Raw genomic sequence first — 14,017 nt, forward strand, 5'->3', positions numbered from 1 at the left:
AGGTTTCACGAGGCTTTAGCATAAGTAGGAGTATTTCATCTATGTTAGAAGAGAGGGTTAATCAAATCTCGGTGCGCTAGTGCTGGTATTAATCGTTTGAGGTCACCTCGTGAGGTATGACACTTTTGCATGAGGTCTTTACATGAGTTTGGGGAAAACTTATATATTTATGAAGTGCTAATCCTAAACATTGTGAGATGAGTGCAATAGGGACATCGGATCTAGTGATCCTGACTATGCCATTCCCTTTCAAGTTTTCGATGAAAATGCTAAGATATAAGACAACATCTGGCTCTACATCCATCGACTTTAAGTAATCATAAGATTGCAAGCACTGACCGAACGGTCGGATGATCTTGATCGCCACTAAACGAATCCCTAAAGAGTTATGAAAGTGAACGTGAGTTCGTAATTTGATGTTGGAGGATAACGTAAAAACATTTCATTTGGTCGCGCGAGAAGTACCCTTCTTGGAGTTAAAAAAAGAAGACATGCATCAATGGATTCCGAGGTTTGGAGGGAGTTGCTGAGATAATCGATAACCAGACCCAAAGTAAATCGCAACATCGCGTGAGTTGACATTAGCGTAACGTAATCATCGATCCAGGCGTCCACACACGCTCTGCGGGAGCGAGAGAAGGAGAGGAAATTGGATTGTCCAGGGAATCGACAACTGCAGCCTGAGGAATTAAAAAAGAAAGCTGGTCATCAAGCCCTAGAGAGACTTGCTTTTCACGATATCTTTAGCCATTCCCGCCGGCGTAGTCACAGGCCGTCAACACTTTCTTTTGCCTCATCAAACATATATAAACCCCCTCTCTTACGTACAACTGACATTGCTTGCTCTTGCGCACATTCTCGTTCCCATTTCATTTCACCAGAACTCATTAGCTGCAGGCATCCTCTCTCTCTCTCTCTCTCTCTCTCTCTCTTTGCGCGCAGAGTTAGGCAAAAACTTATTCTTGAAAGTCCTCAAAGAGAGATATTGAAGAGCTTTGCTCCACCGGCTTGCCGTTGTGGGGTTTGGCTTGATGGCTTCATCCAGCGGCGGTGTGCCTCCGGGGTTCCGGTTCCACCCGACGGACGAGGAGCTCCTCCAGTACTACCTGAAGAAGAAGATCTCGTTCCAGAAGTTCGACATGGAGGTGATCAGGGAGGTTGACCTGAACAAGATGGAGCCTTGGGAGCTTCAAGGTAATTAATTTAAAGTTAGTTTATTAGCATGCATTGGTTTTTGTTAATATTGACGTTTTCATTTCTCTTTTCTGGGCCACCTAAAACGAAATTAATGCGCAACTTCCGAACATAGGGTTTAAGAAATTCTCACCCAACACTAGATGTAGATGTAGTTTAATTTGGGAACATCAACGACACCATGAGGGTAGAGAAATAAGTACTTTGATGCAGGTTCTTTAATTTATGAAGGTCTCAATAAGAATTCGTTGTGTAACTTGTTTCCTTAATCTTTTTGCATCATATTTTTGGTAGGATTTCGTTAATGAGTGTCCCCAAAGCATTTCTTAGATACATGCTTAAGGGAAGATTGTAATTTCCAAAGCATTGCTTTCCTCGAGATTAATGCATTGATAATCAAAATATTCCCATGTTAATATACGGAATTTGGCCAATTAATAAATAATCTTTTATCAATTGGTAAAGTTATGAAGTGATTGGGTTCTGAACCCGAAACCTTAACGCCCCCAACTATGGCCATCCTCCACTGATATGTAATAAAATCTGTTCTACAAGATTCTCTGGATAATTGCATCTCTAGGAGGGAAAAAAAATTAACCCTCAAAATATTATAATTTCTATTTCGTAATAATTATGTTGCTTATTTAATGCTCGAAGAATTCTTACAGTGACAGAGGAAACTCCCCGTAAGTCTCACAATTCATGTGATTTATAGGCCACTTTTTCGTTTAACAGGACAAAAGCCACGTGAATATTTGCTTAGCAGTGGCCTAAAATCATGCAGGATTTTCTTGAGGCCTCACATGAATTTGGCTGTCGTGCATACACAGCAAGAGCAAGTCCTTGCTTGCATGAATTTAACGCTTATTTATGGACTGCCTGAGTCGGTTTTTTCTAGGACATACCTTTTAATAGACGGGGAAGAATATAGTTTCTCGCAATATAATTATTAATATACAGGAGCACCTTGTAGAGTCAAGCTTAAGCTGTGCATCGACATTCCACAGGATCTGTAGTTAGGGGAAGACATTCGTTATCTAACTAGTGCGAATGGGGAGAGTACTTACCACGGTCGCATTTGCTGATTCCGGGCACTTAGATAGCTATTTTCCATATTCAAACTATTCCCCCCTCTCAAAAGCCGCCAATTATGTAATATATTATTCAAATTTCAGAAGATTGTGAAATGACTATTCATGAATCTATATGTTGACATTTGAGTAATTGCAAAAAGATTCAAGAATTCAAGAGAAAGTCTGAACGCATACATCGCAGGATTTAGATTAAATTGAAAAAGATCAAACGTAAACGTCGAATTTAGATAGGATTTTTGCATCTGCTTGGAAATGCAAGAACAGATTTTCTACGTGACCGGTCAGGGTTTGACCACGAACCTCCTCAGAAAAGTAGAATAAGGTCGACCCAAGTACATCTCCTCCATTTAGTTACTGTCTATGAATTTCGAGAGTGAATATCTTCCGGTCCTGTTGCATGTAAGTTCCTTACAATTACCATATGCGAACTCTCGTCGTAGTTATGTTATCCTATGAAGGGGAGTACGTCTGAATTAATGCAATCTCTTTGTCAAATGTAGATTTCAAGTGAGTCAACGGCCCATCCTTCTCAAGATCTTGTTTTTATAGTACTTCATATTCCATCAATTTTGGTAAATCGATTTCAATTTCTTGTACCCGTAGAGCGATGCAAGATCGGATCAACACCCCAGAACGAGTGGTACTTCTTCAGCCACAAGGATCGGAAGTATCCGACCGGCTCAAGGACGAACAGAGCGACGAACGCCGGGTTCTGGAAGGCGACGGGGAGGGACAAGTGCATAAGGAACACCCACAAGAAGATCGGGATGAGGAAGACCCTCGTCTTCTACAGGGGACGGGCTCCGCACGGCCAGAAGACCGACTGGATCATGCACGAGTACCGGCTCGAGGACGGCGACGACCCCCAAGGAAACCCTAATGTGAGTCTCCACTTCCTTAACTGCAAAAGATTTTCGCGCTTTCATGGTTACGATCATGCGCGATGAGAGAGAGCTAGTTAAGATGATATCGAACTCTCACGCATGTCGAATTTGTTTATCTCCCGGATGCTCCATTGCCAGGAAGACGGGTGGGTGGTGTGCAGGGTGTTCAAGAAGAAGAACCTCTTCAAGATCGCCGGCAATGACAGCGGAGGTCAGACCAGCGCCGGCTCCGACCAAAATCACCACCACCAGCAACTCAGCATCAACAGCACGTCCAACACGACCGCCCATCAACCTCGCTCCTTCATGCACCGCGACAGCAGCCTCTACCTCCACTCCAATCACCTCAGCCCGTCGACGGCCTTCGAGCTCAACAAGCCCGAGCTCGCCCTCCACTACTCCTCCCACCACCTCCCTCAGTACTCACTCTTCCCTTCCTCGCAAGGCCTGATCCCGACCCCGAAGCCCATCGGGTACCACGACTACACGGCCCTTCAGTCGGCCGACACGGTGGCGCCGCCCGTGATGCTGAAGCAGCTCATGTCGAGCAACACGAGGGACCAGTGCGAGAGCGGGAGCGACAGCTTCAGGTACCAGAACTGTGACCAGGGCCTCGAAGTTGGGACGTGCGAAGCGACGCAGGAACAGATGGTTGGAGCAAGGGACGAAGCGGGCATGAGCGATTGGGGCATGCTCAGCGTCACCAGCGGCGCTCATAATCAGCTCGGGAACCACAATGAAGGCGATTCCGGCTCGAAGGGGGTGAGGTTCGAGGACGGGACGGCTGCGACTTCTCTGCACCCGATCAACCATCTGTCCTTGAGGGGCGAGATGGACTTTTGGGGTTACGGCAAGTGATCGTTTTTTCAATTCTGCGTGGTGCTACTGAAGTTAATCAAAACAATTTAATTGAAAGATATGGATTCATTCAAAGAACCAGCTATGTCCATAATGGTTCTCAGCGTGTCTAGGTTTATGCCACCACCCAAACTGGGTATGGCAAAAGATTAATCATTTGTTGCATTCGCCCTCGTTCTTGTTGTCTTCATCATGCTTGTGACACTGATAAAGTGAAGATTGTTGTATAACTGTATTGAAACTTTGCTGATAATATGTTCACCTTGTTAATGCCCTGCGTGTGTCGATGCGTTCAGACAGTGGCTGCACTTTGTGATACTTCGTCACGCCCGGTTAAAACTGATTGAGAACCTTGAGTTTTCATGCAGGTGCGAAATGGCAATGCAGGATTCAAGATGTTTTGAAAGCTGAGGTAGCTGTCGTGTAAATAACTAGAAAAGGATGTATGCATACATACATATATATATATATATATATATAATATTGGTGAAAGATTACAAATTCAATACATAATTTAACTAAGATGAATACTATCGAAGACGTACGGTTAAATCGGCAATAGATTGCATGCACATTACATAGCAAGCCCTACTAGTTCTTGCGGCTTTCACACACTTATGATGAACCGAGCTTTCGCAGAACGACTCTGATTAGGTAGTGATAGCCTTCGTCTCTCAGAGACGACCGCAATCGTAACGAGTGTGGCCGATTTTATCTGAGAAGAGGACGGCCATGAGCAGCACTGTCATAAGCTTGATGATCCCTGAGTAATTGCCTAATAGCATCGCAATAAAGTAAGTCTGCAAGGTCAGCCAAAACGCTCTTGCCCTCCTCTCCTTACTGTACTTTTCAAATGCTTCCTCGACAGCGGGCTTCTCGAATGATAACCGCGTCTCTCTCGGGCCGTGACCATCGCTGTTGGCTAACTTGATCTTCTCAGCCAAGCACCGAGCGAGCACAACCGCGTCCTCCAACGAGGCAGCGCCACCTTGTGCAAGGAACGGGGCCATCGCATGCATGGCGTCCCCGGCCACCACGATGACACCTTTCCTCCCACGGCGGACGATACCGCAGTTCGGTGTATTGGACGGTGGCTAGGTCGCTGCCGGACACCATTTGTATCGCTTCAGTTGGGAAATCATTCATTGCTTTCACGATCGAACTCCTGAGGAGCATCGGATCTTTTGAAAGCGTTGCCCTGGATTCTAATCCCAGAAAGCTTGTAACCTTTAGAACGGATTTGAATTTTCCCTACTTTAGAGAAAAGTTCATGTCGTATTGGGTTTGAACAATTATTTATGATGACATATCACTTTATTAACGCGATTTGGATAATCTTAATTTGGTTTTACGCAAATTGTATTAATAAAGAATATTCCTCTTATCAAGTTTGAGTGACTCGAGTATGATCATCATTTCTATTGCATCGCTCAAGTCAAATCTTATGCTGCTCTTCTCATAAACGTAGGTCATGTCGATCGAATTACGTAAATCTGATATTTGATTTATTTTATTGTTCTGCTTATGATAATGTTCGATTGCTTATTTTCACTACATAATTAATGGGAGAGAGCAAGACATAATAATACCTGGAGAAGTCCAGTTCCGAGTCACGAACCAGTAAACCAAGCGATCATCTATGGGAAGCCACCCCAGTTGCAGTTCATCTTTCCTCATCACAACGAACTCATTTGCAAGTCCATGACCATTTTCATAACGAGTGAACCCTCTCGTTACATATGTCGGGTAAAGCCCGGTTTTGTTCAATCCGACGATATTTGCGACCACGGAGTGCACACCGTCGCATCCGATTACGACCTGAAAATTTCGATCGGATACAAGCCGTATGACCAAAGAAAGCTGTATTTAGCAACGGAAAGAAACGTCGATCGAAGGGTTCAGTGTTCTTAGGGCGGAACCGCGGACAGAAAAGACTGTAAATCAGGTCATGTGCAGTTCTTAGAACATCACCTTCGCCTTAATGGTACCTCCGTCGTCGAGATGAAGGAGAGGACGCGATGTAGTCGGATCCAGTTCGACAGAGACGACACGACATCCGAATCTTACGGTGTTCGACGGCAAGCCCTCGGCCAATACATTGATGAGATCCATTCTTCTCAAGCACCGAACTTCTCCTCTGCAAACCAAAATTTACAAACATGAACTTGATTTTCAATTCCAATCGCGCGTTTGATCCCCAAAATAAATCGGTCGGATAAGCTCTTCATCTTGCAGTTCCAATGGTAATCTACTGCTCTACTGGACACACTTGACAGGCATTCAAAAAGATTTACCTTTAAACAAGAAAACTATAGATGCCGTTGATTGTGACTTACCCAAGAAGGATAGGTCCTTGCTTCCCATCCGGAATGCTTACGATGCGGCCGCTGGGCATTTGGCTTAATGCATTAGCACTCGAGAAAATAGATACTGTCCGAAACTCAACCGATGCTCTAAGCAAGAGACGAGGATCAAAACTTACCCTTCCATGGCAATAGCAGTCTTCCGGAGCTTCGGGCCGACTCCTAACTGATCGAGTGCCCTCCAACCATTCGGCTGCATGATTATGGCCGATCCGGTCGCCCGGAGGGTCTCCGATCTTTCTAACACCAAGCTTTGTATCCCCTTCCTGCATTCGGTATAGTAAATACAGGTTTGACATTCGCGGAAAACAATCTTTGTAGCTTAATACACGTTCATCGAATGATTTCGATTTTCTTCACATTCGTTCTAATTCATGAAGCTTCACTTTTCCCGTGCCGAAATATTTGATTCATCACAACATTTGTCGGTCGTTCAGACTTTGGAGTTATGTTCTACTCTCAATGTTACTGTACTTTTTACCGCACTGTCAAACTGCCATCACGACTCATGGTAAGGACAAACTATTTGTGTAGCCGCCCTTGATTATAAGAGAGTACACCCATTTAGTACAAGGCAAGCCAAATGCAAATTTTGGGAAAATCACCAAAAAAGTTTTAAACCTACTTCATTTATTAGTCCTAAATCTTTTAACGATTTATCAATATAATCATCACAACTAATTTTGACCAGAAAAATCTGACGTGACAATCCAGCCAGTGCCAATAATACCACGTAGGGGGATGCACTTGACATGAACAGTTTTTTTTTTTATAAATTTTTTTCTTTTCTTTTCACGAGTGACTAGTCTCAAACGATGGTTGTTAAGGATAAGCAAGGGTCACCCTTACTTGATCTAGCGAGGGAGACCGCCACTGGCTGTAGCTGAGGGGTCACCCTTGCTTGATCTTGTAATTTTCCCTACAAATTTGAAATACTTAAAATGGCGTGGCTTCACGTCATTACAATTGCCCTTCAAGGTCTCTTTTCTTCCGACCAAAAATAAAATGACACTCATCTAGATAAAGTGTATAAAACTAAATAAAGCATAGAGATTAACAAAGAAAAGAGTCCGCTATGTACGACTTTTTGCAAAAAAGTGACGTCAATGCTTTTTGATAAACTACTTAAGCTGGAGAATGAAAGGAGAATAAATTGTTGTAAGCTATCAAGCGAGAAAAAAGAAACCGATAATCGTACCCGAAAGCCGAATTAAAATCGGAAGAAGCTCATTGTTTTACTTGCTACTCGAATCGAAAGAAAATCCAAACAGACTAGACTCGAAATTTTTTGTTCGGGTCACTACGGTCCACGTGCATAGGTTACATATGGTGGCAACATATCAAAAGAAGGAAGAAAAGGAAAACGAGAAAAGGATATATGGGGCAGACAGAGGAGAAAGGAGAAGGAAAAGGATAACAGTACATATTCGGTCATTTATTTTGGGTTCACTACCGTGCCAATCATTCACAAAAAAAAAAAAAAAAAAAAAAAAAAAAAAAAACCCCAAAAAGTATGAAAACTTCAAAATGGAAAATCGGATCTTTTTTTTTTTTTTTTTTTTTTTTTTTGGCTTTGGGCAAAGGTTGCGATTTGTCTCCTCGATGAAGTACCGAAGGCGATTCGATTTGAATTCGCATGATGTATGATGAACGCATGCAACTCCATGCAAAACGAAAATCCGCAACCCCCCCTGGGGGGATGTGAAAACCTAAACGAAAGCTCATCTTCGACGCATAACAACCAAATGCCGATGAGTACAAGAAAAAAAGAGAGATCTATATGACACAAACGATGAAAGTATCTTCTTTCTTCAGGGAAAGGGAAAGAAAACCTATGAAGTGCCAGGCCGGTCGCAAGGCCGCATATCCCTCCGCCGACGACAACAATGTCTCTCTCTTCGCTCATCTCTCTCACTTTCTCTCTCTCTGCTCAGTTCGTGAAGATGATGGTACGCAGAGTGGAGGCAGAGGGGCTTAGCTATTTATCATCGCAATGGAAGACCGAGGGAGCGGCTCAAACGAGTGCTACGTTCCGGTTTGACAGGTTGACGAAGATGTACGGTGATTCAGAGGGCATCTTAGGTTTCCCTCTAGCCGGAGCCAGGTACGTGCATGCCTAGCCTTTTCCAATGAGCCACACTTTCGAGCAAAACACTGTTTGTCCTTACTGCCCAGCCTGCTTGGTCTCCACGGGTGTCACGTCTCCTTTTTCTTTGAGACGACCCACTAAACACTCACTAATCACTACCATTAGGCTGCCGTTTAGTAATCCAGACAGGATAGCAAAGTATCTTATCCGGTATTTGGTGACATTCTCCGTATAGGATACATTCGGATAAAATGCCAAAAAAGAAATCTGACCTAGGGGATGGGATAAATCCGAATTGAATATAATATTCTAAAACATAATTTGACAATTTATATTTTCTTTAGATGGAGGGCGTGATGGGTTGGATATTGCCAACCACCACCAAAATAGCTAATAATCGTCACCTTATACCACGGCAAAATCACCATTGCCTCCGACTAGGCAACTCGTCATTAATGGCCAACATTCGTGTTCCAACGAGTGAGGGTGAAAAAGGATATAAAGATGATGTTGTGCTAGTTTTGTGCAGATCATACTTTCCGTGCAGGTCATACTTTCCACCCCCAGTTGCATATGTCTTTCATGTCGAGCCCGACTTCTCTGTTGTCGCCTTCCTTAGCTACTTCTAGATGGAAGAGCTGCTTTCTTTGGCTATGAAGTCCAGCCGTTAGACCCACGGGAAGTGCCTCCTCCCGTCTTTCATGAGGTCATCCCAGAATAACGTGAACTCGGTTGAGAGTCGTCATGCTCCCAAGGTCGATTGAATAAGGATTTGAATCTCACATATAGCAGCCGCCAATGGAAGATGGGACTTTCAAAGATTTTAAAGGGATCATCAAATAAGAAAGATTTTCAAAAAATTTCAAATCTATTTTAAGTTACAAATTTTTAAATATTTCTTCAATGATTTTAAATCCTATCTTAGATTGTACCAAACATATGATGAGATATTTTTACAATTTGAAGATATTTGAAGGATTTCAAATCCCACTTTATCCTATACTATCTCAATTCAAATTCGGATGACGGAATGGAATCTTAGGACATGGATCCTTTGCATTTACGCTAAAATGAAGAAAATGTCCCTAGTTTAGAGAGAATTACGCTAGAGTAAAACCAAACTCCTAATATCTCTCTTATTAAAGCGACAAATCAAAAGGAAAAAAATCCAAATGGTTATAGTGCAAAATATATTATAAATTAGCATAAAGATAACACATCAAGTTAGAGGTCTTTTTTGATCTGTAAAAAATTATACATTGCCGACTCTGTGGTGGTGCAACTATCTCTGTAGTAAGGAAATCAAGTGGGTCCTAACTTTCAATTAGAGACAATACCTATGTCTCCCAAAGTAAATAGTTGTTTTCATTGAGCTTCGATGTAACGAAATTTGCTACATTGACGTTTGAAGGAAATGGAAATTTAAGGCTATCGATTTTTATTTTTTTTTAACAAGAAAAGATCGGCATGCTCTTGTCTGGCTTTGATACCATAAAGAAAATATTACTTTTCATTGATATATTGTACAGTATAAATAGAGATATCATCATCTTTAATTATGATGAAAAATAAAAATAAAAGATAACAATTTTATCTATAAGGAATTTAAAAAAAGACAAAGAAAAACAGATCTCGTAACGAGTTACGCTGCTTAATTTATTACTTCATATCGATTCATAAAAGATTTCACATTGCAATCATTGTGATTTTTTATTTTTTTTGGCTTTTTTGTTACTTCAATATCTGTCTGCATGGCAACCACCGCCCCTGTCGCCCCTCGCTCCCCGCCAACATCTCCATTTTCGTCGGTATTCTCCCCGTCTCCATCTCTAGCTCTCAATCTCAATGAAAGACAAGGCGGCAGCATTTAACGGGTGTCAATGCTTGGTACGTTCTGCGTGCACCAGGGTGAAGAGGGAAAAGGAAAACAAAAGGCTATTGTTTTTTTTTTCTTCCTAACCAGTTTTTCATTATTTATTAGTGAATTATAAGTTTTTCATTATTTATTAGTGAATTATAAGTTTTGTTCATCAACCACATGAAAATTCAGTTTAAAATTAAAAGAATAAATGCATCGAAAGTTCTAAACTTATTAAAAATGTGCAATTGAATCCTAGAATTTATAGAAAGTACATTCAAATTTTAAAACTTATTAAATTGATACAATTAAGTTATTCTATTTACTCCATCTAATTAGACTAATTTAAAATGCTGTTGGCAAAGGTCGCCAGCCCTCATCAAGCCCCCTCCAACAATTGTTGACGTGGTGGTGGCAAGGGCTAGCTGCCCTTGCCCTTACCCTTTTGTGTTTTTCCACAATACATATCTTTTTTATTTTTAATCTAATTTAACTTGGTTAAACCAATTCGAATTTAGGCCAACATGATGTCTAGTCTTATATTTCATGTTTTTAGTAAGGTAATGTCTCATAGAAGAAAAAAAAATATTTTTCAAAAGTTACATAAAAGAGTGAAAATATTTTAAAAATCACATGAGTATTTCTCGTTTGTTTAATTGGACGGAATTAATTGAAGCATTTGATTAGACTGAATTAATAAGTTTTATAATTTAATTATACTTTTTATAAGTTTAAGAACTCAATTATATTTTCATGATAAGTTTAAGAACATCTGGTATAATTATCTCTAAATTATATGTTTGCGACGATGTTCATCCTAACTCATGAATCGGAACATAGGTTGAAGTAAAAAAGAAAAAAAGGAAAAAAAAAAACGATCTGGAGGGGGAAAAAAGAAAAGATCGAGAGGAAACAAATCTGGACCGTTCAAAACGCATCAACTCACTTCGGTACATCGGCAGATCACCAACATTAACTGATGAGATCGCTTTTTGTCGTCGCGTGCTTTGTCGTCGCGTGCAAAATGAGTTCGCGCGCCCGAACTGGACACGCTCACACAGCGAGTTCAAGACACGTGGGCGCATCCAATTTGGAGCACCCGCACCTACCCCGGAGTGGCTTGAAAGACATGCTCGTCACCATCATTTTCTGGGGCCCGCTGAAGTACGACGATTGCTTTGTAAAAGGGAGAAAAAGGTACGATGATGAAGAAGACATCTAACCATTTTGGCGGAATTAATTAAAGGGAAAATCTCGAAGATGAGGCAACTTATAATTGTGAAATAAGTTAGGCAAAATGCATCTTTCGACTTAGTTTAATAGATATAGATATAGTAATAGTTGTCTTACTATAATAGTTAGTGAATAGCTCGTATGTTCACTTAATGGTTTGATTCAATTGAAAACCAATAAATTCAATGCCACACCAACCACCTTGCTTCAAAGATAATTTACTAAATGGAATTATGGATCGTGAAATTGAGATTTCGAATGATTTTGAATTGCCGACCATTATGATTTTGCATCAAGGGCCAACAACTCGGGTTGGCGTGATTGTACTTGTAATGATGCATCGATATTTCGATTCCACAAGCTAAATACGATTGATTTACGAGGAAAACTAACACTAATTCAATGAAATTAGAAAAATTACCAAATTTTTTTAAGGGCCAACAACTCGGGTTGGCATGATTGTACTAGTACTGATGCATTGATAGTTCGATTCCACAAGCTAAATATGATTGATTTGCAAGGAAAAAACAACTCGGGTTGGCATGATTGTAATAGTACTGATGCATTGATAGTTCGATTCCACAAGCTAAATATGATTGATTTGCGAGGAAAACTAACACTAATTCAATGAAACTAGAAAATTACCAATTTTTTTAAAACATATTATAATTATATCAATTCAATCATAAACCTTTTTTTTGCTAATTAAGTCATCCATCTTTTGTATTTATGTCAATTCAATTCATCCTATCAATTTTGACCGATCGACAGCTGGTCCATCCTACGTGGCTTCATCAGTGTTAATATAGATAAATTTTAATAACAATTTGATATTTTTTCAATTATTTATTTATTGGTTTCTTCTCTTCCTTCTTTCTCCAATTTGTCGTCGGCTTGTGACCAGCTAAAGGCTAGGCTGGCAAGGTTTGGAAGCCTAGCCATGGTTGGGCAAGGCTTTGACCTCGCCAGATTTGACGAAGTCATGCCTTGCCCAAACTCTAACCTTGTCAAAAGCTGCAAGGGCAGCTTCGCCTAAGCCACTTGCTAGGTTGGTGAGGGTTCGACCTTCCTGAGTGGTTGGGTGAGGCACAACCTTACCAAATTCAGCAAGGTCAAGTCTCACCTAGCCATGGCTAGGCTTCTCAAGGCCCGCGAGGGGCCAAGGTCCCTTACTGGACTACTAGCTTTTATCATATTACTTCATCTATTTTGTGAACAATAAATATCTTGAAAGGTATTTTCTTAAAAATTATCGCCCCCATCATTTGAAGTAATTAATTAATGAAAAGTATTTTTATCATAGCCAATAATTTATATATAAACATTTTCGCTAAAGATAATATTTTTATTATTCATTTTTGTAAGCAATACAAACATTTAATTTCATGAAGATTTTTTGCATAGTACTAATCTTTCACGAGATAAACATACCCTAATAATGAACCCACGTGGCGACTAAATTTGTTGAGGACGGCACGGGAGGTTCCCACCTTACGTGACTCATTCTTGAATGTGCGATGCCTGATAGTATCATTGTATAGTCATTGCACTGACTCTGCTCTTCTCCTTAGTTCTTTCTCAGGAAAGATACCATTTTCCACGGGCGTGCCCGATTAATTTTCACTTCTTGGGCAATATTATAAATTTGGAATAAAAGGGATTGCTATTGGTGTGATTTGACACATTATCTGAATCTGAGACCCCGAAAACCTAAGGGTTCCTCCGCAAGGTTCGTCCACGGAGGGTCAGTCAGGGCCTAAAGGAAACTTGTCTAAAACTACCTATAGGTGGTAGGGGTAGAGTTATTGATGTGAGATCCCGAGGGACGGAGGAGGCTAGGTTAGCCGAGACCCGAATTCACACTAGGTGTCATAGAATTACTTAGGAAACCTTTGCACGCCTCCGTTACCTTTTGGGAGGCCTACGCGTCAGAATTAAGTTAAGGAACGACAACTATGAAAATAAGGGTCTCTGTTCGGAACTTCTTCGTAGTGGCTTCATTACATGCCTCATTTCATAGGGAACCATGCCTTTTTTTGATGAATCATATAGTCCTACGATTTCATCGACCCGCCGAATTGGCCTATATCTTGCGCGTACCAATTGAAGGCCCTATCGATTAGTATTACACAAAAGAAATCAATGACCAATCATTGTAGGTATAATGGTAGATGCCCGAGACCAAGTTATTACAATAAATAATATTTAAGAACCATAGCATTTCATGATTCATTGGTAAATGCACCTACGGGCCAAGGGATAGTCTCAGGTAGACAGTTTCTATGGGGTGTAGGCCTCCCATCAAGACCATAAATACGAGCAATGATGTCGCTGATTTGCAGTACGATAGATCAAATTGAACCCTACTAATTGGTGGAGATTCCTCTTTAATAAAAAAGACCGCTCAGTGATAAAAGAGGTAGGGGTGCAGAGATAGCCAGGAG

General features: G+C 41.0%; 1 protein-coding gene across 1 annotated transcript; it reads left to right on the forward strand.

The window, feature by feature from the left end:
- The first annotated feature begins 860 nt into the window (after nt 1–860).
- LOC104450747 (protein BEARSKIN2) lies at nt 861–4,243 on the forward strand. Its single transcript, XM_010065429.3, has 3 exons — nt 861–1,194; nt 2,892–3,169; nt 3,311–4,243. Exons 1-3 carry the CDS (start codon nt 1,032–1,034, stop codon nt 4,028–4,030), a joined length of 1,161 nt encoding a protein of 386 aa, XP_010063731.1. The 5' UTR covers nt 861–1,031; the 3' UTR covers nt 4,031–4,243.
- The last annotated feature ends 9,774 nt before the right edge of the window (nt 4,244–14,017 follow it).

Source organism: Eucalyptus grandis, chromosome 6, assembly GCF_016545825.1.
Source record: "Eucalyptus grandis isolate ANBG69807.140 chromosome 6, ASM1654582v1, whole genome shotgun sequence".
Taxonomy (NCBI): Eukaryota; Viridiplantae; Streptophyta; class Magnoliopsida; order Myrtales; family Myrtaceae; genus Eucalyptus; species Eucalyptus grandis.